Below are 14,513 nucleotides of genomic sequence, written 5' to 3'. Positions count from 1 at the left end.
AAATTTACATCTTTATTTCATGGAAATAAATTTTTATGACAGTGATAATACATATTTCAATATTTTATTTTCTTCAGAAATGGTCACTAGGTTTGACATTCTTGTGACATTGAAGGTCTTTAGCAGATTAAAGTATTATTTAAAATTTTAAAGCAATCTCAAAATTAGAGAAAAATGCAATTATGGCACAAAGCAGTTCTGAGCCATTTAAGATTAAATTATCCATTTCTTCTCTGTTTTTTTTTAAAGATTTATTTATTTGAGATAAAGCACTGGAGTGTGCGAGTGGGAGGGGCAGAGGGAGAGGAAGAGAGAGTCTCAAGCAGACTGTGCTGAGTGCAGAGCCACGAGGGATATATCCCATGACCCTGAGATCACCACCCGAGCTGAAACCAAGAGTTGGATACTCAACTGACTCTACCACCCAGGCACTCCCACTTATGCTTTAATGAGCTTTAGTAGGTTTTGTCTTTGTAGGGATTTATCCATTTTACCTTAGGGGTTGACTATATTGACAAGTTGTTCATTATTATTTCCTTGTTATTTCTTTAATGACTATAGTATTTGTAGCAGTCATTATTAATCCTTAATAATACTATTAATCCTGTTATTGATAATTTGTAGATTCTTTTTTTCCTGACAGTCTGGCTAGAGGCTTATCAGTTTTATTGATTTTAAACAACTAGCTTTACGTTTTAATGATTTCTCTTCTGTTTTCTAGGTCATTGATTTCTGTCTTTTCTCTTTTTCCTTCTGTGTAGTTTGGGTTTGACTTAATTTTCTTTTTCTGTGTGGGTGCTTTTTTAAGATGGAATCTTAGTCATTAATTTCAGACTTTTCTGTTATATCTGTGAGTTCTATAATTTCTCTGTAAGTGCTTCTTTAACTCCATAACACAATTTTTTTTTTCTAGCTACAAGAGAAACTAATAAATGGAATTTTTTGGCTGGACATATTTTCTTTTATAGACATCATTAGGATTCTATAAAAAATCAGAAGAGAATGGATATTGGATAGGAAGTTAGTAGTGTCACCATGGAGACAGTCTTTAAAATCAAGCTACATGGGCAGCCCCGGTGGCTTAGTGATTTAGCGCCACCTGAAGTCCAGGGTGTGATCCTGGAGACCCGGGATCGAGTCCCATGTCAGGCTCCCAGCATGGAGCCTGCTTCTCCCTCTGCCTGTGTCTCTGCCCCTCTCTCCCTGTGTTTCTCATGAATAAATAAATAAATAAATCTTAAAAAAAAATAATAAAATCAAGCTACATGCTGTGCATTGTCATTGTAAACCTACAATCCACCTAAAAGCCATTGAAGGTCATGTGGGCATTTTACTTGCCCTTTTTTGTTAGTAGATTAGTCTTAAATTTATTTAACATTTTTCCTTTAATTTTTTTACTATATGATTAGCAGATAGTAAAAGCCAAAATGAGGTTCTTTTAGTTTTTTGTTAGCAACACATACATTTTTTACCTTTTTATTGTGGAAAATTTTCAGCATGTTCAAAAGTAGAAGGAACCTGGGACACCTGGGTAGCTTAGTCGGTTAAGTGTCTGCCTTTGGCTCAGGTCGTGATCTCAGAGTCCTCGGATCAAGCCCCCATCAGGCTCCTTGCTCAGCTGGGAGTTGACTTCTCTCTCTCCCTTTGTCCCTCCATATCCCCTGCTCGCTTTCTTTCTTACTAATTCTCTCTCTCAAATAAATAAAATCTTTTTTAAAAAACCCAGAAAACAAAAGTGGAAGGAATTAATTGAGCATCTATGTATCCGTTAGCCAATTGCAGTAATCATTGTACATGACCAGTCTTGTTTCATTTATACCCCATTGTAGTCACATTATTTTGAAATGAATCTCAGAATTCATCTTTTCATTCATTAATACTTTGGCATGTATCTTTAAAAGATAAAGACTCTTACTTTTTTAAAACACAATCATAATACCAGTAACACACCCTTTAAGAAATTAACAGCAATTCTTTAATATCATGAGATGTCTAGTGTTCAACTTTTGGTTTCCTTACAAAAAAATTTTTTAAATAATTTGAGTTAGGGTCTAAATAAGTTCCACTGAAATAACCGATATTTTGTGATTCAGTCAGTTTAGTGATATTTGTGACAGAACTTTACATAGGGGACAACTGTTGAAATTTGCATTTCTCATGATCACAATGAAACCCTTCATTGTAATTAAGCTTGGGAAAACATAGCTGTCATTTTTTCATATTCTATATGCTGTTTTGTTTTGATTTGAATGTTAGATTTTTTTGCAAAATGATGATTACTGAATTTATTGATATCCTTCTCTGTCGGAGCGTTGCTATGTGAAGAACATAGTGATAAGCAAGGTAGACATCCTTTCCCATGTGGAGTCATTTTAAAAACTAATGTTTTCGCTGTATATTTAAAGCCTGCTTATATTTTTCTGGGCTGAGAATAAACTATTTTCTTGATTCTATTCATTTTGACAAAGAAAACCTGTGTTTGCAACACCATTATGCCAGGTGGTATAATTATTAATATATAATTAAAAACCAGGTGGTTTTTATTTTTGTTTTTAAAATATACATTCCATCTTGGCTGTGTAAGACAAAGTTGTAGCACTCAAATAGCTTAAAATTTAGGAAAGAGATATACTCAGCAGAAAAGAATATTGGCAACCTGGTTCTGTTTCTTATTTCCTATTTGACTTTATCTGTTTTTTTGGTTTAACTGTTTTCTTTTTCTTTTTACCCATGTTTTATGACTGCATCTCGCAGGAGAGCCTTATAGATGCAAGTGAAGACAGCCAGCTAGAAGCTGCCATCAGAGCCTCCTTGCAAGAGACACACTTTGATTCAACACAGACAAAACAGGATAGCCGCTCAGATGAAGAATCTGAATCTGAACTTTTTTCTGGCAGTGAGGAGTTCATATCCGTTTGTGGCTCTGATGAAGAAGAGGAGATAGAAAATCTTGCCAAGTCCAGAAAATCTCCCCACAAAGATCTGGGGCATAGAAAAGAGGAGAATAGAAGGCCACTGACTGAGCCCCCAGCCAGAACTGAGCCTGGAACAGCCACAAACCACCAAGGATTGCCACCTGTGGATTCAGAAATATTAGAGATGTCACCTGAAAAATCAGATGGAATAGTGGAGGGCATAGATGTAAATGGTGAGTTACATTCTAGACCTGCTTTATTTAAAACTTGAATGTTGCTGAAGGGGTTGATTTGTTTAGTCTTCTGTCTTAAGCTCTTACTATCTTTTTTTTTTTTTTTTAAACCTTTCCTTTAGGACCAAAAGCACAACTGATGTTGCGGTATCCAGATGGGAAAAGGGAACAGATCACTCTTCCAGAGCAAGCTAAACTGCTGGTAAGTATATTTAATTGACAGTGTTTACTCGAAGCATAGAAACTTACTTAATTGGCATAATTGGCTTTATGATTCTTTGATGTAGATGGTAGGTATTCAGTTTGGCCTCTAACTAGAAGATTGTGGTGAATCTTCATTCGGGTAACTTTATTTCCTTCTCAGATTATCTTATGCAAGTCACACAGGGTTTGTCCAGTCAAGGATTTTCTATCCTATGGCTGCATGGGATGGAAACCCAACTGAAATTATTACTTGGGAAAGAGGAGCAGGATTGTTTGAAGATTATAGTGGGGCTCCTGGGTATCCTAGTAGCTGAAACTGCAAACTGGTTAAGAACCAAGATTGTTTTCCTGTGTATTTTTCTCATGGGATCTGTTTTGTTTCCCTTTTCCAATTTTCTGCTTCACATCATTCTTCTCTCTACATATTGGTGGTTTTTGTTTACCTCTAAACTTACACATGGTTTATCGAAGTGATGCTGAGGGCATCAGCCTTTACGTCTAAAGTCCACAGCTGATGGGCCTTCCCTCTGTTTCTAATTCCTAGAAAAGAGAATGGGTCTAATTAGCTTAGCTTAGCCTATGAGTGAATCCCCCTTGGGTCAGGCCACTTGCTGTGGCTGGAGATAATTAATATGATTCTTCAAGACTGTATGACTGAAGTACAAGAAGGTTCTGGTCGCTGGTGCTGATACCCAGAACTGTCTCCCTGGTCTAGTATTTGGAAGGGAATGGGAGAGAGATAGTAGATACAGCAGGTTTGTTTGTTTGTTTATTTTTTAAAAGATCTTATTTATTTATTCATGAGAGACACACAGAGAGGCAGAGACACAGGCAGAGGGAGAAGCAGGCTCCATGCAGGGAGCCTGACGTGGGACTCGATCCCAGGTCTCCAGGATCAGGCCCTGGGCTGAAGGCAGACGCTAAACCGCTGAGCCACCCGGGGATCCCAATACAGCAAGTTTAGATCACTTTTTTGAGAAGTTTGGTTTTGAAGCTAGAGAGAGAGAATGGGCAATAATCAGAGGGGAAAAAAATGATTGAAGGAGCAGCTGAGCATGTTTAAGTTTGATGGGAAGCATCTATAGAGAGTGAGATGTTGAAGATGTGTGTCAAAGGGGTATTGTAGTGGGATGGTTTCTGAAAAGGCAAGAAGGAATTCAGTGTACAGGTGGCAGAGATGTCTGTAGGTGGACTGAAGAACATATATCCAAAGAGTTATATTGGCCCTTTCACGAGGGTAAGCTTTGGTTATGTGAAGAGTAATTTGAAGTTCATATCTTATCTGATATAAAAATGAATATAAGATATTTAATTCTTTAAATATTCCTTCTTTTTATTTCCATCTAACAGCTTTGTCTTTCTCTTATTTTTCATAGGCTTTGGTGAAGCACGTCCAGTCTAAAGGATATCCAAATGAACGTTTTGAACTTCTCACCAACTTCCCTCGAAGGAAACTCTCTCATCTGGACTATGACATTACATTACAGGAGGCAGGCCTTTGTCCTCAAGAGACTGTCTTTGTACAGGAAAGAAATTAACATCATGGCCTGACCTCTCTCAGCTTACCCCTTTTTCCCCTTTTCCTGTGAGATACCATGTCACTAAGTATGCATTTTGGCTCATAGGACCATAGAGCCAAAGTTGGGCAAGCAAGTCACCTGCCTTCTCTTTTATTTCTTGCTTTCTTCTATATTCAGTCTGTTTACCCCCTCCCTCCACCTTTTCACTCCTCTTCTATTTTCTTCTTTTTCCTACTATTCTTTCTTTCTTACCTAATCTGGTGACCAAATGGAAGTATAAGGATTAGACCTCCTAGTACTGGCAGCAGGAAATGTGTGTTCCAATAAGTGGTCTCTTGCACGGCACTTTTTTGGGATCAAATGATAATGTTACTCCTCAGACTCCTTGGGTAAAGGAATGGCTACATTCAGAATAAGAACAACCTTCCATTTTTGTAAGCCCCATTTTTGGTAGGGAAATGAAACTCTATATAACATGTTTTGTTTGTTGTTCATGTAAGAAATATCATGTGACAAAATATCCAGGCTTTTGTTTTCATGGAAAAAGCATCCCTTATAATTATTGCTCATCATATTTAAAATTTTTTCAATGGATTCCCATGTTCCCAGCTAGAATTATTTCCATGGTGTGTGTTATTGGCAGAACGAGTGTTAAATGTAGTAGGGTGAGTAGCATGGGTGGCTTTCAATATCCTAGCCTGAAACAGCTTTCTTCATTATTACTTTATAAACTGTATTGATCCTGCTAGTCCTGAAATGGACATTTGGTGAGGCTATTATGGTGAGTAAGATAGGAAGGTGCTTGCTGTTTTTGCCAGTACAGCATATTAGTTCCTTTGGCCCTTCCATTGTATGGGTCTGCACGTGATCTATGGGAAGGCAGCTGTTCAATAATCATGCAGTACAACGGCTTGTAGTTGTAACCACTGTGGTTATTGATTGTCCTATGTGCTTTAAGGCATACTTATGTATGTCCTGGGGGGAAAAAGAATACGCGGCTGAGAGTTGCTAACCATGTTCCTACGGTTAGAATGATTCATTTTTTTACCCCTGGTTGGAATAGTTTCTAAAAGGCTCTGGTGACTGAATGAGTTTATTAATTCCTCTACTGTTTTCTTGCAAAAGGTGTCAAAACTGAAAGCCTCTGTAAGGGGAAGACCTTTAAATTCAGTTTATAAGGGGAAGACCTTTAAATTCAATTTATAAGACATTTAGTAAGGGAGGTGGAGAAGATTATTGGCAATCTTCAGATGTTGTGGGGTTTTTCTGTCAACAAAAGCCACATTCAAAATATAGTTGGTGAAAGCTTTTTTTCAGTATTATTTAGAAGAGACCATCGTGAATCTATGTAATACTGTTTGACTTATCACCTTCACTGTATGCTCAATTCTTATTTTGAGCTTTAAATAGAGTCCTCTGAAGGGGTAGTAACTATTCTGGTGGCAAAATCAGGACTTTAACCTTGTTATATAGAATGGGCCTATTTTGTCAATTGGGAATTTGGATCAATTGATTCTTCTGCTTGAGGAACATAAATTGCGATTGCTCAGAGACCTTAGGTTCCCATGTACTTTAAGATTGCTTTCTTGGCAACGGGGGGATTAAAAAAAAAGATGCTTACGTGTTGCTAGTACACAATTAGAGAATATGGTTTCTAATGGTTGGATTTAGAGGGACCCTTCCTAAAGAATGAGTTGTGTATCTCCTCAAGGAAATCATGGAAAATTCTGTTTATTCTTCAGTGAGTCCTTTTGAATTAATGTTCTTACATTTTTTTCTAAGTCTGTGTAAGTGCTTATGTATAAGTATATAATTGTATAAATATTTATAAATATATTTATATAATTACAATTTCATTTATACCTTGAGTCAAAGTTCTCTCTTTAGATTGGTGACTGAGTGATACCATTTTGGTGTTTTTTCATAGGCTCTCGAGGCTAACTAGCAGCTTCTGATTTATTGAGGAAACATGGTTTTCATGTTAATTCCTCAGTTGTATCTCTGAACTTGGATAATACATTTGCTATCTGAGGAATAAAGCTATATACTAGCAAAGATGCAGTAGAGGTTTAAAAACTGTTGGTAGTAGACAAGGTCAGAAATCTTAAAATTCAGGAAGGCACAGGGTAAGAACTGAGGGTATGCCCAGCTTTGGTGCTATGATGGCACCCATCTCCACTCTCAGCAGAGTCACAGCTAAAGCCCAAATCTGTCAGAAATGTGAAGTCAAGAATTTTCCCTGTGGGACTCTTTCATTCTTTTACCTACTAAGTTCTCTTTATAAAACATATCCCAAGAACCTGAGGCATGTTCATTAATGATAGGATGTAGTTCTACTTTTTTGATGAGGTCAGCCGTGGCATATCCATTTATGAGAAACCAAAGTGACTTTTTCAACTTGGATTACAGTGAGATGCCCGAGTATATATAAAATGATTTAAGTAAGCATATCAGAGACACAGATCATGAGATATTGATCCAACTTAGATACAACTGGTGTTTAGAGTACAAGATGTAGGGGATTTTATTTTATTTTGAGGCAGAAATGTAATTATCCTGGGCTTGATGCAGAGGCCTATGGGGGAAGGGTTATAGATTCTATGGGAAGAGTAAGGACTATTGCTTCGCTCATTAACAAATTCAGTAAGTAGTAAGCTTCCTCCAGTTTGTCTTATTTCCTCTGTAAATTCCTTTGCTCTGTGGAGGAGAGATTTTATTGAATAGATAAAATGAGACTAGTAAGATTAGTTAAAAATAGTCATTCTTTGTAGGTATTGGAAACAGCTTGAAAGAAAACGTGGAGAGGAAAAGAATGAGATAGACTTTAAGAGTGACAAATACAGGGAGATGGAATGAAAACTAGTGGGGAAAAAGACAGGAAACATCTTTTGAATTTGATTTAGAAAGCAATCAGAGAAGAGGACAGCCAAACGTGGGAAGAATGGGGAACTAATTTTGAGTAACTAGCATGTGTTAGGTATTTTCTGTGTGTTTTTTCCCTTAATCTTCCTAAGAACTCTGCAAAGTACATATTCTCACCATTTTATAGATAGGATGAAATTGAAGTTTGGAGAACTTTCTCAGGATGTCACAGCTAGTAATTGGCAAAATGAAAATTGACATCCAGAGTCCATTCTTTCTTCACTCTCTTGCTGTTGTCCCCTACAACAGAGGAATCAGTTTACGTAAAAGGCTATCTTCTTGTTGTTTGAATCTGTAAATTAACATTTGGTTTTGTTTCCTTAAAGCTTGTGGGATTTGCACTATGCCTATAAATTCTTATTTACACCACTGTTTTGAGGGACTGATTATTGCTTTTTTAAAAAAAAATGATGCACTGATGAAAACGTGAAAGGAAAATATGTGGCATTATTTGCCAAGAATAAATGGAGAGGATAAAAAAAATAATTTTATCTTTTTTTTAACCTTTTTGGAGAAAAGATATAATTTTCTTTGTCCCATCCATACCAGATTATTGAACTCTCTATGTGTATGTTTTTAAATCTGTAACATTCTACTTCCTTGACTTTAGAAGTCAATAAGTATTTATTGAGTCCTAGTTCCACCTTTTGTAACTACTAGACTCAGGACATGACTTTTATCAGTAAGGTACACCCAACACCCAAACAGAAAAGGATTATTGATCCTACAATTAAAGATTTTAGCTAGCGAGGATCTCAGTTGGACACTTATGGAAATACCTGAGGGAGCCACTGGCAACTGAAAGTGAAGGAATGATTTAATTTCTCTACCCCCCTACAAATTGAATGTATGTATAAAGAAGCACTATATGTGGGCATAAGTGCACTTGGGTGACAGTCCTGCTACTAATAGAGAATTGGACTAGATCAATAGTTCTCTGTCTTCTCAAGTAAAAGGACTATTAAAATCTGGCAGGAGTGGGGAATTGTGGGGTTAAGTATTAATAACTAAGTCCATAGATAAAGAAAATGTAAATGTGCATATGGAATTGCAGACCCTTTGCAAAAACTCTAGGAACCCACAGATTGTAAACCACCGATTAGAGTATCTTTGAAGTCCTTTCCACTCTAAAATTTTATGCTTCTAGTTTCTCTTCTCTTTATTATCCCTGGGCTAATTAAAAGTTTACTTGTTAATCAATTCCTCTGCTTTTTTTCTGTGTCCAGGTTTCATTTGCCCAATAACTTTATGTAACCTCACTGTGATGACTGAAATCTCCAAAAAAGAAGAGTATCATAGTTCTAAATCTAGTAATCTATCTATCTATCTTTCTTTTTTTTTTTTTTTTGTTTTTTTTTTGTTTTAAGGTTTTATTTATTTATTCATCAGGGACAGAGAGAGAGAGAGAGAGAGAGAGAGGCAGAGACACAGCCAGAGGGAGAAGCAGGCTCCATGCAGAGAGCCTGATGTGGGATTCGATCCCAGGACTCCAGGATCACACCCTGGGCTGAAGGCGGCGCTAAATCGCTGAGCCACCCGGACTGCCCTAGTAATGATCTTTTAAACACAATTCATTAATTTAAAAAACTTCATGCTGTGTTTCTAATCGGTATTAAGTATGACTAAAATGTAATTAATGAGCTAAATATTTCACTGACAACAGAGTTAAATTTTATTTTACCTGTGTGCTTAACAAAGCACTGTACTTGCTGAGCAATTGTTGATTTGTATAAGTTGCAGAATTTATACTTGGTTTTGGCAGAAACAACTTTTTCAAGATTTGGTGAGGTTGACTTTTAAAAATACTTCCTATCTCACAGAATGTATCTCCATTATGCCATTCATATTGTCTTTCTTTGGCTCTCTTTCACTTAGCTACTCAATAGTAAATCATAGGATGCAGGTTGATGAATAAGTGATGACTTGTGTAAAACTAAATGAGAGTCGGGAGAACCAACCCTGCTGATGAATGTGGCAGTTTTCCAATATTACAAGCCTTGATGAAAAGCCTACTTAAAGACAGCTGTGTCCTATGAATATTCAACTTCATTGATTTGCCTTGCGTAGCATATCAACTTGCCTTGAAACTTAGTATTGCATTGTACACGGTTTAGTGGCAAAAATGTTCTTCTGTGCAGAGAATAACCAACCGAATACCAAGGCACTATCTTGATTTCTCCTGTTTTATAGAAATTTAGTATTTCGGTGACAGTGATTTTGGTCTTTGACTCACCTATGTGTCAACACTGCTGGATGGCTTAGAATCAGGAATATTTTTTTTATAGAGATTATGATGACCTTGATTGTTTTCCCATGAAGTGAACTTGTAATTAAATTATTGGATGTGATGATGAGACCGTTAATGAGAAAATCTTTTCATCTTACTTTCTCTTTTACTTTGCCATTTTCTATTCTCGTCTTTTTAGACATTCTTTCACTGAAAACTAGGTATGATTTTTAATGAAATTAGCTGTGTTTTTAAAATTCCATTTCTATGTTTGAGTATGTAACATTTTAAATTATTTTCATAATTTAATGCATAAGGGAACAATTTGAAGCAAATGTTTTTATAGCTCATTTTCTCTGTCTACCTAAAAATTCTCTTGTTCCAAATACAGAATGGCTAACACCAGGAGACACCTTCCCCTTCTTTGGCCTACGGAATGCTGTTGTACTGCTTAGAATCTCAGTCATTGTCACAAACACGATAATTTTTGGTTCATGCCATTCTTTGCCATACGATCTCCTACTAGAGTTGAGCAATCCAATATGAACTACTTCAATAAAATGAGTTAGCATTTCTGAAAAGTATTTTCAAGAGATGGCCAGATTTACTTGTAGGATTAGAGATACAAATATCAGTAATAGTATTTTGCCCAAGAACAATCCCACATTAATCTCTAAATATGGGAAGTTGCTTTGTTGTACTTAATTCTGTGGCAACAAACTTTTGTTGTTGCTTATTTCCTGTACAGAAATCAAAATGCCCTGAGATTTTATATCCCTTACAGGGTCACTTAAGTTTTCAAATAGGAAGAATAGTCCAGCTACACTGGACTGAACATAAGGAAATTTTATATGTATCAAAACGAGTTATTTATCTAACTGGGCTACCATGAATCATTGATTTATAAGGTGTAAATAAAATGGGAGCATTTCAAATCATTGGATACATTCTGACCTGGAATTATTCTCCTTTTCTTAAAATCTTTTTTATTTGCTTCTTTCATAGACTCAGTATGAGCATCTTAATTAAGAAGGGAGAGAGTCTTGATCTGGAGCTATTCCCTGCCCTTCTGTTTTTTTTTTTTTTTCTTTTCTTCTTTTGTCAAGCTTGCTGGCTCTAGAAGAGTACATGTTATTTCAAATTAATGACATTGGAATGCTGATGCTCAGTTGAGTATCTTAATGTTTTCAACAAAATGGTTTGATAGTATGTTTTTCTCAGATTTCTGTGTTCTTAATAATGGAAAGATATCAATTAATTAAATGGTGTGATTCGAAATATAAATAAGTTTTTTTCCCTAATCATATGTTCTTAACTTTTTGATGATTTATTTCCCTCTCAGCTAAACCTCGGTGAAGTTACCATTGCCACCAGAAAGTCCCCTTTTACTTGCTAATTAATTAGAATGAAAGTAGTATGTAACCCCCACTTTTTAGTTACTGAGTGTAGCAGGCTTGTACCAGGGGCTGTTTATCTTACCCATTTGGGGACTTGGGCCTTGTTACTTTCTTATGTTTGTCCCTTCAGTTTTGGAAAGGCTATTTAAAACTCTTGGTGGGAAACAGACAGTAAAGCTATGATATAATCCTCTAGTCTTAGATATAGAGAAATGAGTACCAGTTGATCCAGTTGATGCTAACATGATACTTAGACTTCTTCTTTTTTTTTTTTTTTTTTTTTTTTTTTTGATACTTAGACTTCTGAGGGGCTTTCATCCATGCTTTGGCATGAATCTGTTAGATACAGTTTTTTCACTCCTTTAAAAATCTTTTTTAGAACAGTTTTCCTTTTGATTGTTAACAACTTCTAAGCATCTGGTGTTTCTCTCTTTTTTTAACCCTTTAATTAAAGTCCTTGTTTGAGTAGATTCTGATTGTTCCATGGATACTCTCAGGAGTGTTTGTAGGCTCTGTGCATGCTTTGTATGAGTTCAGTTTAAATAATGCGTTTTGAATCATCTGGGATGTCCCAATTCCGGCATGTCCTCACTAGTTGTGTTTTTTAAACGTTTTTCATGTCATTTTCCAAACTTCACTTTCCATCTTACTCAGAGAGGTTAATCAAGGAATGAAATTTGTTTGGGGAATAGGGAAGGGGGTGGGGTGGGGACTCGAGTGACGTCAGCTTGGGGTATTTGCTTTAAAGTGTTTCTCAAGCAGTTCCTAACAGTATTTAGAGATTCCCTGGGAATCCTTATTCTGGACTAAGTGGCAGTCTTAGTGAGATTTGCATTTTTAATGCAGGACAGGCTCTAAATTTAATTTGTAGTGTAACTTTGTTACTGAATCCAAGAAGATAATGGACAGAGACAGCGCTCCTACTGTAGTGTTTCTGGCAAGTGCTCCCTAAAATGCACATACAGTTCTCAGTTTTCTGGGCTTTTAATCCCATGGTGCTAGGAGATATTTGTTTCTGCAGCTCTTCTGCAAAGTGGGAAGAAGGGTTTGGGACCAGTGAGCAAGGATCATCCACTAAATTTTTTTTGTTCACAACACACTAGAGACCCTCCTGTACATCTAGTTGGTGAAAATTAAGGTGCTAGGGAAAGCCTTAAATGTGAGGACCGGAGGCAGTGGAAAATGTATACTTGGAGGAAGAGAAAAACATGCCATTAGATAAAGCAGAGCTGTACTGCTGGCTAAGACTCAATGGAACTTCCACTTGCTCTAAAACCAGGGAGATCTTAGATAACTGGGTGTGGTATATCTATAGATACACATACTCTACAGGTAAATAATTTCTAAAAGGAGGGTTTTTCAGTTGGTGATCCTCTGGTTTTGGCTGTACCAAATTGTGAATATATTTGCTGTGTTGTACCCAGTTGCTTTATATTGGTACTGCAACTTGAAGGGGGGGTGGGGAGGGGCACTCGGGGTGGGGGAGGGAGGGGAGTGGGATAAATCTTTTGAAGACATCAGCTCACTGTGCTGAGAGAGGGACCAAACTCAAGGAAACCTCTGATCTATAAATTCAACTGCTGCATTTTTTTATAAATACATGTAAATGTCCTGTTGTAATATTTGATCTTGGAAATAAAATCAAAAACTTTTCAGTATTAGTTTTTTTGGAATTGTTTTTGTGAGATAAGACTCCCTTAATATTATTTTAATTAATATAATTCAGGCTTCAAAAGCTTACCCTCCTAATGTTTAGGACACAAGTATTTATTGACATAAGTTAATTCATAGTCGCATCATCAAGGATGACGTTTGCTCGCTTCTCTGCTACTAGTAGTATGTTGAACATTGATGGTAATGCTCCATGAATGTTGGGCATATTGTCAGGAAATCGTTGGGTAAGCTTTTTAGGAAAGTAGGATTCTGTAACTCACATTCGGACAATTCCAGCATGTAATCTTTCAGACCAGGAATAATGACTAAGGATTCAAAACAAGTGAAGGAAAAAAGGAATTACTAAATTAATGGGAGAAAAACCAGGAGATAGGATTTTATTGTGTTATAGAAATTGAGACCACTGCCTAGCCCACAGTAACCCCAGGAACCAGTTTGGGCTGTTCTTTTCCTCTTGTGGAAGTGTCCTCATCCCTATGCTTCAGCAACATATCCTGATGGGACTTGCCATCTTCTTCCAAGACTGTGTCTCCCTGGCCGCATCGATGGACCAAGGTTTGGGCATAAATACTACATTGGGCTGAAGTATCTTTCCCATTCCTCAAGCCACAGAATAAGTAGCCTCACTAATGTGCCAACTAATACAAACATGGTGATGAGCAAAGCCTACATAGCCCTGTCCTCAAGGAACTTATTTTCAGTTCATACAGACAACCGTTGAGAAAATAGATGATTCAAATACAGTGAAAAAAATTGAGCAGATAGAGAATTCTTTATTATTTTTTAAAGATTTATTTGGTTGAGAGAGAGAGAGAGAGAGGGTGGCAGGTGGAGGAGCAGAGGGACAGAGAAAGAGTCTGACATGGAGCTTGATCCCATGATCCTGAGATCACGACCTGAGCTGAAACCAAGCATTGGACACTTAAGCGACGGCGCCATCCAGGCGCCCTGAGAATTCTGCTTTAAATAAGATGTTGGGAAGTTAACATTTAGGCTGAGACCTGAAGGATGCAAAAAAAAGTGGCCGTGCTAAGATGAGGAGGAACGCTGCCAAGCCGAACAACTGCAAAGAGCTGGGGAGGAGGAAAGTGTTTGATGTCTTGGAGATGTTTAGGGAAGGCAAGTAGGTCTGGTGTGTAGTGAGCAAAGGGAGTGGCACAGAGTAAGAGCCAGATCACACGAGGCCTGATGAGACCCTGCTAAGGAGCTCCGGTCGCGGTCCAGCTGCAATGAGAAGCCGTCATGTGGACAGTGGACTGGAGAGCCAGAGTAGAGATGTTGCAACGATCAAACCGTAAAACAGAGGTCACCTGCACCGGAGGAGGCCGCGCACCTGGGAAGCCGTGTATAGATCAGAGCTGCGTTATGAAAGACGTACTGCTGCGTGAAACGCGAGGGATGAAGGGACGCAAAAATCAAGA

At 37.3% G+C, this 14,513-nt stretch overlaps 1 protein-coding gene across 1 annotated transcript in view; it reads left to right on the top strand.

Annotated features, from left to right (window-relative positions):
* The window catches only part of UBXN7 (UBX domain protein 7), a 60,486-nt gene extending 49,181 nt beyond the window's left edge, over nt 1–11,305 (top strand). Inside the window, exons 9-11 of the mRNA XM_038583146.1 lie at nt 2,755–3,148; nt 3,271–3,350; nt 4,729–11,305. Of these exons, the coding sequence (XP_038439074.1) occupies nt 2,755–3,148; nt 3,271–3,350; nt 4,729–4,890 (636 nt within the window). The 3' untranslated portion in view covers nt 4,891–11,305. The remainder of the gene's footprint in view (nt 1–2,754; nt 3,149–3,270; nt 3,351–4,728) is intronic.
* The last annotated feature ends 3,208 nt before the right edge of the window (nt 11,306–14,513 follow it).

Source organism: Canis lupus, chromosome 33 (assembly GCF_011100685.1).
Source record: "Canis lupus familiaris isolate Mischka breed German Shepherd chromosome 33, alternate assembly UU_Cfam_GSD_1.0, whole genome shotgun sequence".
NCBI classification, from domain to species: Eukaryota; Metazoa; Chordata; class Mammalia; order Carnivora; family Canidae; genus Canis; species Canis lupus.
The sequence above is the reverse complement of the archived record's forward strand: the minus strand, read 5'-3'. Positions and strand labels throughout refer to the sequence as shown.